The sequence below is a fragment of the Ruditapes philippinarum genome, unplaced genomic scaffold, assembly GCF_026571515.1.
Source record: "Ruditapes philippinarum isolate M1 unplaced genomic scaffold, ASM2657151v2 ctg3217_1_1_1_1, whole genome shotgun sequence".
Classification (NCBI taxonomy): domain Eukaryota; kingdom Metazoa; phylum Mollusca; class Bivalvia; order Venerida; family Veneridae; genus Ruditapes; species Ruditapes philippinarum.
The window spans coordinates 114,606-133,566 of record NW_026854318.1 but is presented as its reverse complement, the minus strand read 5'-3'; the positions used below and the strand labels follow the sequence as shown (position 1 = coordinate 133,566).

Sequence of the window (18,961 nt, the reverse complement as noted above, 5' to 3'; positions counted from 1 at the left end):
ATTAAACATGTTAAAGACACATTGTCTTTTAATGGCATGAACATTTGGAACAATATACCTTTAAATATTCGTAATGTTAATAACCTTAAATGTTTTAAAGAAAAATACAGAACATATCTTGATGTTCATATGAATGAATGAATGAATGAATAAGTAAAAGAACGAATGAACGAATGATGCAATATATACGTATATGTTTTAACAAATTGTTGAGTGTCTGTCGAAAGTTGTCCTATCCAAAAAATACATATTATACATTCATTTTTCTACCTATGCATGTTCTGTTGTTGTTGTTGTTTTCTATTTCAAAAGGCCACATTGGAAAGAAGATATATATGACTGCTATTTTATGTTTTAATGGGTAACCTTCTTTAAATAAAGATATTATTATTATTATTATTATTATTATTGTAACCTGACGTGACATTCATTTATAAATGGCGTCGCCCAAACTGACGTCATTTAGGGTTCGTCTCACAAATAGCATGAAAAATACTCGGTAATTATAAAAAAATGATTATTCTTATTTACTTACTGATCAATAGCAAAATGTTATTATTAAAATGAAAAATGAAAACACAGTTGTTGTCAAAAAGACAATTTTACCAGCAAACCATTATTTAAAACAATCAAAATCACTTCTAAATCCTGACGTTGTAAATTGCCAACAAATTATACATTATCATGCCAAACTGACATGAAATATATAAAAAGGGGAACTGTTTCACTATATGTTCAGCATTGGTATTCTTGTAACCACAGTGTCTACTTTAACTAGCTCCCTCGCTAATGGAAAACACAGACTCGCGTGCGAGGAAAAATGTAAATCATGCTTTCTAGATTGAGCAACCAAACGTAGGCCACCACTTTAAGCTCGTGAAAAAAAGATTTAACTTTCCGTCTCACAATTTAACAAAATGTCAAAAAATACCGGCTGTGATTTGATATTATTACTTTAAGAATAATTTTGAATGGGAGCGTTCAAAAAGGGACCATAAGTTTTTTTTTACACTTGTAGGCTCAAAGTGTTACATATTATGTTATTTTGAAAGGAAGATCGAAGAGAAACACCGAGTGAGGTCCTTAATAATTTTAGCCTTCCTAAAATTTGAAAATATTGAAGACTGAAAAAACAACAATAGCTTGAATAACAAGATGATATGTAGCGAAATCATTTCTGAGAAATATATTGAAATACTTTATAAAACATAAAATCAAAGCGAAGGTTATATATGAATTAGTGAAAGAAGTACTATACTGTCATAGATGCATATCATTAAGTGTGTTTAAAATTATTTAAATGTTATCAAACTATTCATTGTTAATTTGTGAAGGGGTACTTTTAATAGTAACTGCAAAATCTGGATAGACAAAAAATATTTTAAAGGCAATCAAGACAAATTTATCTAAACGCTTATAATGATCTGAATGAGGTTTAATATGCCTAACGTACAACCCTTTGTCAATGCCGCAACTTAAATCATCTTTAAAAAGCGCAAGACATTTTTGTTAGCCATATATTTCGTAAATTGAACTTTTGACGTAATTTTAAAGTTTGATTTAATTTTTCGCCAGGAATAAATTTTTCGAGAGTTATAAACATTGTGACGTAGACAACTTAAAATGATAGGCCGTTTTTGAATGATGGATTTGGAACATTCTGAATTATGATGTGTTTCATTTACATATTTGAATTGCTTACCCAGATGACTCAACATATGGAACATTTTTGTGCCCACACTTTAGGGGGCGGGGGGTTAGATTTACCTTTGTCCATCCGTCCATCCGTCTGTTCGTCCATCCATCCATCCGGGCGAACATCAAATGGTCTATGAGCTTCATTTCGTCCATAATGTTAGTTAAAAAAAGGAAATCCCATAAACCGACTGGTTTGTATGGTAATTTTACTGGTTTATGGGGGAAAATGCCACATAAAGATCAAAGAGAAATCACATAAACCCCAAATATTGGCACGTCCGTCCTTCCGTCCGTCCGTTCTCTTTTCTGTCGCCTATTACTCAAAAATATTTGACCTAGAGGCATGAAATTTAACAGGAATGTTGATCAGCATGTGCAATTGTGCACCTGTGTATTTTCTTATGGATTTATTTAGTATTTGTAGAGTTATTGCCTTGACTTAATAAAATTTACAGTTTTCAAATTTTGTCGCAGGTAACTCAAAATGCATTTGACCTAGAGTCATGACACTTTACAAGAATGTTGATCAGCATGTGTAGTGGTGCACCCGGATATTTTTTTTGTCTTGGTTTATTTGGTATTTTTAGAGATATTGCCCTTTATTTAGTAAATAATTGCAATTTTCAACTTGTGTCGCATGTAACCTAAAGAGGATTTGACATAAAGTCATGAAACCTTACGAGAATGTTGCTCAGCATATATAGTTGTTTGTGCACCTTGGGTTTTACTGGTGGATTTATCCAATATTTGTAGAGTTATTGCCTTTGAATTAGTAAAAACCGTTTCATTATGTTGTGTTATTTGTTCCTTGAGTGTTTGAGTTAGAATCAACCAACTTTACAGGAATAATTATCAGTATCACTACTTACAGGTATAATGATCAACATCACTGTGAAACTGTGCACCTGGTACTTTGCATGTGGATATTTTTTCAGTTTTGTAAGTGTTATTGCCCCTGACTACCATTAGTTTTTTGCAATTTTCAATTTGTTCATGCATGGCTTAAAAGCATTTGACTTGTAGGTCTGAAAGTTTGCAAGAATGGTGGTAAACATGTGTACTTATGCACCTTGGGGTTTGCTTGTGGATTTATTCAGTTTTTGTAAAGTGTTACTTAATAAAAGATTTTTAGTTCACAACTTGTGGCACATGTAGTCAAAAAACTATGTGACCTTAAGTTATAAAATTGACAAAAGAGCGGAGTGTGGGGCACCCATGTCCTATGGACACATTTCTAGTTTGAAAATGAGATGGATTATCATTAACAGGTTAAAATAAATCTGGATCTTAGAAGAATAAAACTTTCATAGACATAGCTCATTAGAGTAGGAGTCATCATATCATTCAGGGGTTTTAAAGTAAAAAATTTGATCTACGGATCTGGATATGAACTGGAAATGAAGGAACCTTCAGAATGCGAATTCACCGTGACAGTATAATGGTCTATTTCGAAACGCATAGGGCTTAAAAGTAAGTACAATTATAGATCTTCTCCACGTGACTCGATGTACTTGATTTTTTAAAGTTTTGAATCATGTATGTAACAACTTAACTGTTACATCTTGTAGATCCAGCTTGGTAAAATAATCATGAAACAATCCCGAGAACATCATGACTGTACAGTTTAGAAAGATGACACGTGTTTTCCACCATTCATTTTCAAATGAACAGTAATGGCGACGGAAAATAAACAACAGAGTCTTGCCGTAGAGAAATTAAATTTTACTTTTAGAAGTACACACTCTAGAGAGAATTCCTGAAGAATCTTTAGGCTTTTTTTGTTTACAAAAAAGCTTTTTTAATCATCGTTATTTTGTTAATTCATATCAGGCAAAAGTTTATTTCCATTTTTAATCGGACAGAGTATAGTGGTTAAATGTTTTATTCATTCCAGGGTATTTGATTTTTTATTCTTGCATGACAAATGTGTTATGTTATATTTCATAATTTTGCTAGCCAAAAATTTCTAGTTTATTCACTTTTTTACATTACCTCCTTTTAAAACCTACAATGTATTTCTTTTTGACAGTGAAAGGCATTCTAAATGCACCAGTACAAATGCATCATATTTTGAAGTCGACAGAAAATATAACAAAATGTGGGATAGTCTTCTTGCGCAAACTGTCTTATAGACGTTCTACTCCTCGCAGAAACAATATGCCTAGAAAAGGCTGGTTTTACGGCTTTTCAAAACGGTATTCTGACATAATGCAAATAATTGAACGTGGAAATCAATGCACACACATTTTAATTGTAATGATATATCTCAAAGATTATTAAGTGAGGTTTCTGACTGGCCGCGTATGATCATAGATCCATGTCGCTGTTTAGAGGCCGATTATAGCGTGTTTTGTCTCTGAATTGACCCGGAAAGGTGCTAGCTGTAAAAGGAGTACGACATATTTATCACGTGACCTCTAAAACGGACAACATCTGACTGTCATTGCGTACTTTAATGCATTTGTCAACTTTAACTCTCCACACATTATATACCTTGGTGAAGATTTCGCGACAGTTGCGTTCATGACTTTCCTTAAACAATCCATGGACATTCATAAAATGTAAGGGTGAACGCTGTTCTTTTTTATAAATTATGTAAATCTTTTAATGAGTTTGAAAGTGATCAGAATAAAAAACGACAAAAAGACAAGACAAAAACAATACAAAAAACAACACCAACAAAACAAACAAACAAAAAAACAGTCATCTTATTCGTTGAGGGTCATTCCACACTTGAAGCTGCAAGTTTCTTCAAATAAACGACAATGTATCCTACATACTTGTAACGTCGGTTGTTTTAGACCATTGAAACCAGTGTGGGAGAAAAGAAGTCATAAAATGGCATTTTGATCATGTAGGCCACTTCTTCACCAAAAGCGACTTTCCTAAATATTAAGGAAACGATGGCTTCAAGTTGCCAAACCTCAGAACGCTATTCATTGTTTCCAACACATTGGCTTCTTTCCATCATTTCAAAATATTATTGAAATTACAAACAAGATTGCATTTGTGAAAAATGCTATGCCATCGCATTAATAGAATAAATAGAAGTGTAGGAACAATTGTTTTTGTTTCTATACACTTGAAGGTTGTCAAAATGCATATATCTCTGACCTATCTAATTCTTATTATCAGATTAGTGGTTAAATCTATTGTTATTCAAATAAAAGATCAGAGTAGGAATTTATCAATGCAGTTGAGTCTAGTGAATTTGGTGGTAAAATGTCATATTTCAAACAGCCTAAATTTCATGACTACATCAAAGGACAACACAGTAAGACACTTTGTCAAAATCTAGGCCAGCTGATATCAAAGTTTACTTTACATCTTAATCTGTGCACATGGTTCAAATTTCATAGCTGTACATCAACGGACAAGACAGTAGGTCACATCATCAAAATTTAGGTCACCTGATATCAAAGTTCATTTTTAGAACTAAGACTGTGCACATGGTCAAAATTTCATTGCTGTACATCAAAGGACAAGAAAGTAAGTCACTGTCCCCTTGGGCAAAATTTTGACCTAAGGGTTTAATTCAAAACAATCTTGATACAGGTCCACCAAACAACATTTCATTTCAAATATCTAAGCTGTAGCTTTCTCTTATTCAGAAAACATTTGTTTTTTTTTCTGTTTTTACAATGTGTACATGATGAGAATCAATGCCCCCGTGCAGGGCCAATTTTGACACCAGGGAAAAAAAATTTGAACAATTTTGGTAGAGCACCTATAGATAATATTATATAGCAAACATCAAAGCTCTATGCCTTGCCCCTTCAGACAAAAAGATTTTTTTTATATTTTTTTACTTTATGTACATTATGAATATAAATGACCCAGGGCGGAGCCAATTTTAACCCCAGTGCTATAATTTGAACAATCTTGGTAGAGGTTCACTTCGCAAAGTCTCAAACCAAATATTTAACCTCTAGTCTTTGTAAATTCAATTGGGCAATTTTAACACTGGGGGCATAATTAAAACAACTTTAGTAGAGGACCTATAGATGATATGATATACCAAATATCAAAGCTCTAAGCCTTGTACCTTCAGACAAGATTTTTTTTTAATTTTTACTATATGTACAAAGTGAAAATCAATGACCCCCGGGATAGGACCAATTTTAACCCCAGAGCTATAGTTTTTACAATCTTGCTAGAGGTTCACTACACAATGTTTCATGCAAAATATCTAAACTCTAGCCTTTGTAAATTTAGAGAAGATGATTTTTTAAGTTTTTATTATATACATATAAGGAAAACTTATGACCCCGGGCGGGGCTAATTTTGACACTAGAGGCAAAATCTGAACAACTTTGGTAGAGTACCTATAGATGATATCATATAAGAAATATTAAAGCTCTTAGACTTGAACCTTCAGACATTAAGATTTTTTTTATTATTTACTAAATGTACATATTGAAAATCAATGAACCCCGGGGCGGGGCCAATTTTGACCCCAGGGCTATAATTTAAACAATCTTGGTAAAGGTGTACTATACTACGTTTCATGCAAAATATCCAACCTCTAGCATTTGTCAATTGCTAGAAGATTTTTTTTAAAGTTTTTACTATATACATATTAGGAAAACCTTATATGACATATGACCCCGGGGCGGTGCTGATTTTGACACTATAGGCACAATTTGAACAACTTTGGTAGAGTACTGTAAGGATCTGACATTCTAGCATAATTCTGAAATGTACTTACAACAGAACTTATAATAAAATCCAAGTGACATGGTGAAATCCTATAGCTTCATATATTGTTGATTTCTACATATATTGTTGATTTCTACAAGATAAAGATTCACTTGCCTGATTGATCTGAAAGAACACTGTATTGACACTTATTGACTTTGCAATTTAAGCTGATAGAAATGTTAAACTTACCTTATTGTATAGCAGAGAACTGAATTTCTCTTTGTATTTTCTGTGTAGCAGACGTCCTATGACATACATCTTTGAAATCTGTCACTTCATATTTTATATTGAAGATTTCTTATTGTTAGTATCAATTTCAGTCAAATTCAATTCAAGAACGTAATTTATGTAAATTTTATGATTGATTAAGGTTAGAAATCCTTAAGTATTCACAACATGATTTTGTATATTAACGAGTTTCGTATGTAGATTTTATATGAGATTTCAATATGGGTGCCATTGAAATCCAAGATTTCAGATTCAGAAATCAGGCCTATATTGGAGGATTTCCGGATTTTTGGTGTTTCATTGGTGGATTTCTAACATCGAACCTTATAAAAGTCAGAATCCAACCAATGTTGTCACTTCAGTCTTGACCTCCAAGTAATGTATATAAAGCTATAAAATCGCAAAAGTTCAAATTCAGAAAACATCTTACAAACGACAATGTTATCCAAATTTGTAAGTTTGTATGTATTAAAATCCAATATTAGTAACTCACTAGACACTGTTGTTGCCGAAATACTTGTTATAAACTTAGAAAACTGTCTAAAAATTGTATTATTTTCCCCATCCTGACAGTACCCAAAGATAATAGCACATGCCAAATATCAAACCTCTAAGCCTTGTACCTGCAGACAAGAAGGTATTATAAGTTTTACTATATGTACATATACTGAAAATCAATGGCCCTCGGGCCGGGGACGATTTTAACCCCAGGGCTATTATTTGAACAATCTTGGTAGAGGTCTACCAGACAATGCCTTATGCAAAATATTTAAGCTCTATGCCTTATGGGTCTTAACAAGAAGATTTTTTAAATTTATACTTATAAATCCTGTTGGTTGCCATGGCAACCAGCTTTCTGCATGGAATGCATAAAAAACGAGAATAAAGATCAACAAGGCAAAGGCAACGTTCACAGGACGTGGTCCCCCGACACACCCAAGCAGGGCACTAAACCAAAAACTAGGAGTGGATATAATGGCGACGAATGCAGAGGGACACATTATGTGTGAAATAATAAATACTGAAACGGGCACATATGCTAATTAAAGGGTAAAGGGCCGTTAGGGTGAAATGGGGGGGGCTGAAGCGGTGACAATGACAATCCAACAAAGCAGACATACAAAAACATATAAATATTTAAAATAGTAGCAATACTAACAAGAAAAACACGTAAATGAACACAGAGGGGGTACTGCCTTGGAACGGTCAGTTGTGGCTACAACATTAGGGAATTAAAACCTGCTGTAGTCGCGCCAAACCTCGCTCAGAGCCACAATATGTTCCTTAATGACGCTAAAGTGTTAATAAAATCAATCTGCGCCAAGTGAAGTTCTAACAATGGTCATGGTTACATAAGACGAAATAAATAATACACATATATGACTGGGTAAATATGTACAAAAAAGTAGAGCCTAATGACCATTAACAGAGTACGTTCCTTAAAGGAAGACAGAGCAACAAGAAAATCACCTACAATGGCCCGACGAAGCAAGACCGAAGCAATTCAGTCCCAAAGGGCTTTTAGAACTGTCCATCATAGTTTTTCCGACTGAGTCCGTCAGTTGTAATTAAGAGGAATGCTATCTTATAAAAGTGAAAGTGCTCACAGGTTCACATTGTGTATTACGTCACCTTTTCTCTTGCACACGTTTTTTGAAATAAAGATAATAATCTATCGTTTATAAGTTTATGTGGCAATGCTGTATGTATGGTAAAGAAATCGTAAGTACTTACATATGAAGCTTGATAATTCTTAAATTTAAACTTATCTAAGTTTTCATTGGAATTTTTAACAGACAACAAAGATGTTTGCCCATATAAAAAACTCTTTTGGAGTATCTTATGACATGAGACGTGATGGCAGTTAGACAAGAAGTCAATAACATAGAAAGATTACTTGTAGTACAAGATATAGAATAAGCTATGAAGCTGGCTTTATATGAATGTTTACGTAATGTTAATGTTACAAAGTTGACTGCATAAAGGTGCATTGTAACTCACATACAGATTGGGCTTCATCAGATTTCCATAAGTATGTTTATCAATTGCTGTTTACTCAGCTTTTGAAGTCTACTAGGCATGTATTGTCTTCTAGCAACGACGTTACGTCTACTATCATTGGCATTAAGTTGTTTGCCCGTCCTATTGCGCCTGCTAGTCATGTCTCATCTACTAACAAAAGGACTACTGTCGTCTTCATTATGACCGAGCCGTCTGTACGTCATACATCGTCTGCTAGTCTTTGGACAAAGGAATACCATCTACTTTCTGCTAGTTCTGTATTGTCTACTGGCAAAGATGTAAGTCTACTGTCATAAGCACTAAGGTCTTTGTTCTAGATTGCCTGCTAGTCTACCGACAAAGTAGCACCGTTCAATTTCATTAGCACCGAATAATCTACTTATCCTATGTTATATGCTAGTCATGGATATATCATATATAAGGGTGTTTCGTTTGCTGCCAATAGCACCGAATCAACTGCTCAACCTACGTCGTCTAAAGAATACAAGAGAAAAAAAACGTAAAGGGGATTATTAAGAGGAAGAGTAAACTATCTTCCTGATCAAATTCTGATAATCCCACCATTGCTGACACTAACGACGACTTTGGGCTTTGATGAACTTGGCCTGTGCTTTGGATGCATGACAAAAGATCGTTAAACTTACTAATATATTAAGTGTACTTCATGTCCGAGACTGCATATTTCATGCTTTTTGAGATGTCTTTCATCCAGTAAAACAACTTGCTTGCGAAATCTATGTCCGGCTTGATAATGACGGACAATGAGTCAGCATATCTGTGTGTGCTTTACAGCGCAATATATTGTCAAAGCATTCTACAGTTCTTATCACAAATATTCCTGCTGGAACTGTATTGCAAGGAATATAATTAAGAATGTATTCGAAACTTAAAAATCGTGATTGTTACTTCGAAAATGAATTAATTATATAAACACTTACCATTCCCCACTTTCGGGCTTTCCTTTTTTTGAAATGGCTGCAGTAATAAAAAAACCACAAAAATGATGTATTTCGTGCACTATTTTGATATGTGTTTGTTATTAAGCATTTAAACAATGTAAGTCAAGTTAATCAACAACAACAAGAACAATAACACAATTCTAAGAATTACGATCGTTTACTTTCCCTTTTTAAAGTTTGTTTTAACAGATAGCAACGAAAACACACGCTGAATATAAGTTCATATATATTATAAGTATATAAAATATGGCTTAACATGCAAGCATATACCTTCAAATTCGACATGTCTTCTTATAATCGTCTGTAATGCAATATCTTTAAAAAAGTCCTGTACCTGATAAGAATAAGAAAACCTTTAGTTTTTGAACTTTTCTTATCATAATCAATCTCAACCACTGGTTCTCAATTAAGAATTCGTAAAATCTTATGATACTTATGATAAAATAGGTTTCATTACTCGTAAAATATAACGATACATACTGTTCGTCAAAGCCATTCCGTCGATCTAACACTTACAATTCACAAACTTTGAATAGTTTGATTTAATAAACATTAAATATGTCTTACAAAGTTTCGTATTTACAAAATTAATGAAAACAAATAATTTTTTATGCATGCTCAAGTCTTAAAGCAACGCAGTCAATCACTGACATTACTGTGAAGAGTTTTGTCTTTGTTTACATATTTAGTACGAGTCGCTTGGCTCGTTTATGTACGATAATGTAACCAAAAACATTTATAACTAATTCATAATACAACGATAAAAATCATTACAAACGTGCAGTATTACAAAAGATAGTCATACACAAACACTTTTTACTTTGTTGCGTTGAACTAGTAGTTAAGATTACAAGTAGCTAATAAATAATCAACAGATATACTTTATCTAAAATATTGAAAGCAATGCTTTTAAGATTAATTGAATGCGTAAAACTATGAATAACAAGGTTTCTAGTAAACACAAAAGTCATGTTGAACTTCGAATCTGTTTCGACCGTCGAATCGTTACAATCCGTTACACGGTTTTACGCTACGCTTCAAAAGATCGATGTTTTAGTTTTAAAAGAAATTAACAAATCAATTTCTAACATAATTGTAAATCAATGTATGTATCCAGATCATGAGTGATCTGGTGACAATAAATATAAATCAATGTTTGTATCCAGATCATCAGGGATATTCTTATTATAAATTTAGATCAATGCTAATATTTGATTCAATGTAGTTACAGTTGACATTTTATTCTCTGTCTTGACGTGAGACCCTGAAAAAAACGCGTGTCATAGATGGATACTTCAAAGAAGATAAAAGCTTTCACTTAAATAAGAAAACAATATAATTGCAATGCTTGTCTTGCCATTATCCTTAGCTATTATATTCGTTGAGTCAGCTATTATCCATTTTTTTCGTGGGTATCTTCAGATAGAGTTTGAGTTAACGTCATTTATAAAAACAGAGAAACAATAAAGGATTAGATATGTGTACAACTACAAAAGTTATGTGAACGATCTTCAACTTTGTTTGATGCAGGGTCTTTGTGAAACAAATCCATAGCAATCATATATTGTTTGAGTTTGCACAGAACAATGTTTATAAAACGCGTGATTAAAATGGCTTACTTAATCTAAAGATAAATAATGAAAAACGTACTCTTTTTTTTTTCTGAACAGTGATCCTTTTATTATCACCAAACCAAGAAATATTCACCAAGCCCGGATTATCTGAATATACACCTTCTGGAATAGCTTTTCTGAATGACAAAATAGATGTCATAATTGAAAATTCTCCTTTGTTTACTTTATAGAGATAACGGTGAATTATTTATTGTAAAGTATGACACAACAAGTATTCAACGGACACAACTCTTTTAGCCGACATTGATTATAAGAAACTATTTATTTGATACCAATATTAAGTTTTTGCGTTATGTCGTTTGATAACGGTAAAGTCTTAAATTTAAAAATTATTGATTTAACTTGTTTATCGTTTTAAGTTGAATTCCTCGTGTAAAATGGGAGGACTAAATTCATGTGTAAGTAGTCGTCATTATTTCAGTTGTGTTACATGCAATTAGACTGAATATTTGAATATAAGAGTTTTTGATTTCTAAATGTGTGTTTTAGGTGCATGCTAATGTAACGACAATATGAATTAGTATTCCGTTTTCTTTGACTCTTAAATACACTGTCCATCTAGGTGCGGAAAAATCTTATGTGCACACTCTTTTTATTAATACATTTATTTCAAGAGCTGTTATATGAATACAGTAAAAATCAGTAAATTAGCAGGGTAGCTTTTTCAAACTGTTGCATATAGACATACTATAGAATCGAACTTTATGATTTGATTTAATTCCAACTTGCAAGATCAACAGAAACCGAAACTTTTGAAGCGAAAGAAATGGCGGTTTTATGACCCTGTCGAATAGCGTACCTTTAAATCGGTTTTTTTTCAGCTTTTTTTTAAAAGGCAGATAACTTCTACATTATTCTCTCTCACCTTATTCTAATCATTTTTTTTATTTTTTTTCATCTACTTTTCTAAATATTTTTATTTTTTGTCACAATACAACGTTTTATGGAATGCCATACATCATGTGTTTCCTTTAAAGGTCAAGTGCCCAAACTGAATATCCTTGAAACAATATATTAAGCTATTTTAAATCGACATATGTTTAAGAAAGAAGATATATATGTAATAGTCATTTATGTGTTTCTGTAACATTAGCATAATCGTTTGAATAGAAATTTGCTACATAAAAGCAAAATAAATAAATGAATAAATACAAATAAGGCATGGCTTACCTTGAACAATAAGTCATTGAAATAATGGGACAATAATGCAAGCGAAGTTTACCCGAAAACTAAGATGGTGACTACAATTTCTATGGCTTGAAAAGTTTCTGTTTCCATATTTAAAGACTAGAGTGAACGCTATAGCTGTAAAGCTATTTTTAGAAAATGTCATATTTCATTTTTTAACACACACACGTAAGGTGATTTGCAGTAAGCAAACTAATATTTTGGTCGACGAAGCCTCCTAATCAGAAGCATTTTAGAAACTTATCTTTATATTTTTGTCATAGGTTAGTGACAAGTCATCTAAAAGGGAATGTATTGAAGAAGTTTTTGAATGGGTAAGTTGTATAACTACGGCAGAGGGTAACATCTAGTTTCAGTAACATACTTGTGACAAAAAAGATGAAATATCAGTTTAATGCATTGTGTCGTTTAGATATCTGTACTTTAAATGTTGCTGTCTTAAAGTTATGTATCTTTTTCCGTACATCTTTAAGCTAACATTTAAGGTAAATAAATGTAATATAACATAAAAGATAATATGAACCTATCACATTAAACCTTTAAAATACGGCCATATACTTTTCTTGCGCTAAAGCATATGATAAGAACACAATTTGGTACGTTTTATTCAGACTTGACGGGATGAATCATGAAACATATTAGTTTTGTGTTATTAGTTTCGTTTCTGTTTTATGTCATGTTTCAACAACGGTAAAGTTTTTCCGATTAAATCTTAAAATTCAAAATATCGTCATAGACAAGCGTGTATGTTACTCTTCATAATAATTTTAAAATGACAACTTAACAAAACAACAAAACATACATACATGTTTAAAAATAAATGAAACAGAAAACTAATTAATTTCATGATTTGGTGTCTTCTTTTTGTGTAACTGTACAAGGAATGTACAAGTCTCACTTATCTTATTATTTCAGTTTCAGCAATTAGACCAACAAAGTGGTAGTGGAGACATAGTTATACGCAAAGAAATGTTCAACCAATACTATGAACGTTTGAAGGTAACGTTTCTATCTTACTAATCAAATAGGTAAATGAAAGGAGTATGTCTAAAAATAAAAACAGTAACACTGGTGATTTATTTTTTTAGCTCGAATGGAATAACGTTTTTGTTACAAATAGATCAATATTATTCAGGAAAGAAAACAAATAAAACTGAATTTAACAAACAAACACGCACAGGCAACGCAGAAAAACACAATCAAACAATGAATGATCACCCCTTGTCCCCACACATAACAAGTGTGTGTTTTTACCATTGTATTGTCTCTTGTATACCAATGATGCTTTGATTTGTGTCTTGTACGTTTAGGCCCCTATTATTAGTAAGAGTACTTTTGTTGAGAAAAAATCAATTATATATTAGTGCATCATTTCAAAATTTTCAATAAAAACAAGTTATTTTATACTTTTATTTTGAATGTCCATTATTTATTGCCATCGACAAAAATAGTCAGCCGAATAGGTGAGAATGAATAAGTGTGAAGCATCATCCCTGTATTTTCAAAAATACCGTCAACTTTTGTTGTTTCTCGAACAAGCAGTTGATTTTCGTAATGTTATATTATGAAAGAATTCAGAAATACAGAATGTTGATTTATCACGCACATTAGACAATTGGCTTTAGCCTTGTGACCACTATACAATACAATATATGATTTGTGTATTTTAAAAGCAGTATTGAAACATTATTGCACAGTGCATACCGTGTAAAACTTTAAATTTCAAGGTTACAATCTCTTTGGATGTGGCCTGTGAACATTCCAAATGCACAGCAAAACTATTATCTAAGGTTTGTTCTACTCAACCTTCTCTGTCTTTCTTTCAGGAGATGATAAATAAAGATGAACACAAAACTGGTATGAACATATAATTCAAATTATATAGATTAAAACTAATTTATTATTATAACTGAAATGACGAACATTATTGTACTTCTGAACATCTTGTTCAAATTTAAAACTCAAATACAGTCGATTCCGGTTATATCGGACTCAATGAGACATAAAAATAACGTTTCTTATATTCGAAGTTCGCTAAAAGTGAAGAAGCAACAACTTGCTGACTTTGTTTGGATGGGGAAATTTGCCGTGAAAAATCCATACTTTTCACTGGTTACCGGTGTAACCGGTATTTTATGGCAGCAGTTATTTAATGGTAATTTAATGCAGGACATTTCATTTAACAATCTATTATGTACATGTATTTATTACTTGTCTATAAAGTATTATATTGCTTTATGTTTATTATCGTATTGTTAATATTGGAAACAAAAACAATCAATTTTTTGGTAATTATCGGGCATTTACAGCAATCAGCTTAAGATGCGAAATACAATTTTTTCCGCAACAAGTAGGACATTATGTTGTGAAATCTTTATTCACTGAAGCCATAACTAACCTTTGCAATCATTCGATTGTATAAATATCGGATAGCGTCATGCATGTACTGATCCTAATCGACCGCATCCCGATATATCAATCATAACATTTTGTTATGATCGAGGAGATTTACATGTTTTCTGTCATTTAGGGCTTGAAAAAATGGTTCGTTACAGCCGAACATTCATTATAAGCGAGTACGTATTAGGCGATGTGATCTAATAGAAAATAAAGAAGGAATCGGTCGGGGATGAAAGATTTAGTTCGCTATTAACTCTAATTCGTTATAAGCGAGTTCGTTATAAGTGGAGTCGACTGTAGAATAGTATTCGCATTATGTTTAAGAGATGTTTTACCTAATATGAGAAAACATTGTTTAATTTCATTCAAAGTTTTTCAGAAGTTGGCTGAATATGGAAAATTTGAATCTTTTAATATGTGCAAAATATTTAATCAACTTTAAGTAGTGAATACTGTGGCATAATAAGTGTATAACATCTTACATTTTAAGCGGCCTAAACCTAAAACATTTTGGACTGATCTTACCTTGGAACAAATAATATATTTAACTCCTTAATTATAACTAAATTAAGTTATCATTTGTCCAAGAAAAGGTTTGCAAATATGAATAGTGTTTTCCCCCTATTTACCAGGTCAATACTTCAGTGTACCAAGAGTTCAAATACTAGACACCAGAAGCACAACGGCCGTTTCAATGTTTATACAAAAGTTGAAGTTTGCGATGAAACAGAACCGCATTGATACTGCCGTAATTGGAACATTAACAAATGCACTTCCTGAAACAGTTTTAATTCTCGTGTGCAACAAAGGCCAAGGCGGATCCACTGAAGTCTTAGTTGAGCAATGTGTGAAAGATGTTGAACGTGATTATCTTTTTTCAATTAGTTACTAACATTACGACAAGTATATTTCATTTTAAGAATATTTTTTCTTTATTGAAACTTTTCTTTTTCTAAAAGTGTAAATAATATTCAATTCGTCCAAGATTTTAATAGATCTCCCTCTTGCATACTTTATGACGTTATTTTTAATATTAATATGCATCGATACTATAGTAATGGTATTTCAAAACATGTGTCGTAATTAAAAATGTGATTTCAATTGCTTCCCTGTAATCCAAATGATTATTAACACTGTGCCGCTACGATCGAGGTACAGAAAAAACGTTTGAGGCTGTGGCTATAAAATAACAGTTACATTATTTTTCAGCTTGTCACTACAACAGAATTATCCTTGTTATTATGCATATTTTGAGAGAGGACAAACTTCCAAAGCTCCCCTCTAGCGGCAAAGTAATAGGCGAAGAAAGTTTCAGAAAAATCGGAATGATGGTTGATATGGGTTTCTACGACAATACTATATATCAGTGTGATATGAATACGAAAGCCATTGGAGAAATGTTGCAGTTCTGTAAACGATTTCGTTGTTCAGACCCTACAAAAGCATCTGCCCCTAATCAGCCACACGATTCAACTGTTCCTCCTTTAAAGCAAACAACAGATCCAATTGTTTCTGCCCAAAAGCAACCAACGGGTTCAATGGAATTTGGGAGTGTGCAAGAAAACGTCATTGGCATTAATGACAAAAGTAGCTCATAATCTTTATTTCAGATAGATTGTTTATATAAAATAGTGTTGTTTTATTTCTTTTTTATTTTTTAAATATTACAAATGAGCTCTAGTAATAACATTTCGGATAGCTTTGACTTAAGTATTTTAGACAACATTTAGAGTTTTTTGCTTTAATTTACTCAAGTCACGTTTCCACAGACAAAACTTGAAAACAATTTGCAAACAAAAATGATATTTATTTATAATTTATTATTTTTAATTCAACGAACACTGAACTTTTTTTAAACCGCCTCCGTGGTCGAGGGGTTAGAGTCGATGACTTTTAATCCAGTTACCTCTCTGGCTTGGGTGCGATCCCCGGGAGATGCTTTGGTAGTTTAGCGCGGAGGAAGATAGTCTAGTACTGGTGTAACTCTCCAGGAGCGATGGTTAGGAAACTACCCGTCTATATGATTGAAATACTGTTGGAAAAAGGCGTAAAATGAAACAAACAAAAACTGAACTTTTTGTTTAAAATATTGAAAAGAAAAGACGTGATTCAAAGTGTGTTCGTCATTATGCTAAAAGCATTTATTTTTTTAGGAAATCCCCGCAATATGGTATATTTAGTGACGCCGTTTGAAACGAATGCTATGTCAGCGTTTATTAAGTTATTTCAAGCCAGAATGAGGGATTTTGGATTCGAGATTGATGAAAAGGAGCCCAGTGAAGCTAGAAACCTCGACCCTGAACCGTTGTTGATAATAGTGTGTAATGCTACAACGCGCATTGAATCTAACATCAACAGTTGCTATGATGACAACTTACGTATGTAAACTTTTAAAAAAAATGATTAAACAGTTATGAATAGGGATATTTATTCCTTACGAATTATATCCATTGGCGAGGTTTATATACCATATTATTTATCGCTTAATGTTACTTCTAAATACCTTTTAATTAATGCAGTAGAATTTCGTCATTTACCTTTTAAGATGAATTGGTCTGGAATAGAATAATATGAATAATAAAAAATGCAATAAAAGGTTGAGATACATGATCCGAAATTACATATCTTTAATAGTAGATAACTGTTATAGAACAGATTATTATTTTTTGCCAAATAAATGCTCATTCTGAATCACACTAAGTACTCTATCAACATTTAATTGTTAAGGAATATCTAATTAGAATACCCAAACAGTTTATTTATAGTGTTTTTAAATACTTATGGAAAATATGCCCAATTTGGACCACTGCACATTAAGATTTATGTAAAAGATTGCCACACGTACGCTCTGACAAACGTGGTTGCGTATTTTCTTTAAGACAAGTAAAAATTATTTTCTCACTCTTACAGGAAAAGTTCGAAACAAAACAATTTTGATAGCACTGCATGTAATAAAGAAAGGAAAAGAGCCAAAATTGCTTACAGAGACGAAACTAGCTGCTGACAGTATGTTTCAGAACAGTTCATTGAAAAAGATTATCGACATTGCTTTTGATACTGAAGATGGAATGTATGAATGTACAATGAACAGGATTGCAGAAGATTGTTTTCGTGATCTTGATGCAGTTTTAAAATCCACCACAAACGAACCAAAATGAACCTTAAAATATAGATTATTTCTCCCGTCCTTTTGAATGTAACTTCGTTCTATGCTTTCATTGTAATTAACTTTATAATAAGTTCTACTTGCAGAAAAATGAACAATTAAATCGGAGGGTTGTGTTTTAATGTAGTCACACCTGCTTTGCGTTTCAGCCAAGCTACTGCCCGGCCGCTCCTCCCCCGTCCCCCGAAAAAAAATTTAAAAAGGAATGAACGTTGACCTGTTGACTTTTGATAAACATTTTGGAATTTTAATATCAAAATTGAGTTGGTGATCTTCTTCTTATTCTTTGTGCAGCTTATGTTGCTGATTTCTTTCATCCTTTCGTAGTTCTTCTTTCGTATTGTTTATTTATTGTTTATTTATATCACATGCGTTATCTAAAATTGTTTTCAAGCATTGTATTCGTGAGTTTTCCTGTTTGAATGGAAAAATGACGTGACATTGTAAGTCCTGTGCAAATAGCAATTTACCCGTCTATATATCTATCTATCAGTCAGACGCTATGAGTAAAATACTCGTTTAACACATGTAAGAATAAAATATTCTTCAAAGTTTGTTTGTATTGCTGGACACCTTTGCTGCCTTTGGCTGAGTATTTAATGTCGTTTACTACAAACTACCTTACTGAGGTGGGTCCCACCAGGGACTATGGAGTGTTCTATGTCAGAAAGCTGTCAAACAAGCTTACAGATTAACAGTGGTTCTATTTGGCGCCTGAAATATCTTAAGGAAAGACATCTGATGTATTACGCCACTTATGAAGTTAGAATGTCGCTGTATGACATCAAGTACTTAACAACGTTAACCCACCCGCATGCTTTTAAATAAAAGGCAGGGTTTCAGTGCTTAAAAACATTTTTTGACATTTGTTGTTTTTATCTTTGTACTATATATTTCTAATTATTTTATTCTTGTGTGATAATATAGTTCTAGCTCTTCAGAAAATTTGTAAGTGTTTTATTGTC

The 18,961-nt window shown here is 32.5% G+C and overlaps 1 protein-coding gene across 1 annotated transcript; it reads left to right on the top strand.

Moving 5' to 3' along the window:
- The first annotated feature begins 8,828 nt into the window (after positions 1–8,828).
- Positions 8,829–18,071, top strand: LOC132739783 (uncharacterized). The gene is made up of 8 exons (XM_060727577.1): positions 8,829–8,927; positions 12,694–12,744; positions 13,346–13,429; positions 14,257–14,287; positions 15,463–15,693; positions 16,040–16,417; positions 16,984–17,208; positions 17,741–18,071. The coding sequence occupies exons 1-8, from the start codon at positions 8,829–8,831 to the stop codon at positions 17,986–17,988; spliced, it is 1,347 nt and encodes a 448-aa protein (XP_060583560.1). The 3' UTR covers positions 17,989–18,071.
- The last annotated feature ends 890 nt before the right edge of the window (positions 18,072–18,961 follow it).

Bases quoted from the DNA above. Each gene is read 5' to 3' on its own strand.
- LOC132739783 (XM_060727577.1), top strand. From the start codon at position 8,829: ATGACCGAGCCGTCTGTACGTCATACATCGTCTGCTAGTCTTTGGACA. The intron at 13,430-14,256 runs GTAACGTTTCTA...TCTTTCTTTCAG, and splicing joins AATACTATGAACGTTTGAAG to GAGATGATAAATAAAGATGA. The intron at 16,418-16,983 runs GTAGCTCATAAT...TTATTTTTTTAG, and splicing joins CATTGGCATTAATGACAAAA to GAAATCCCCGCAATATGGTA.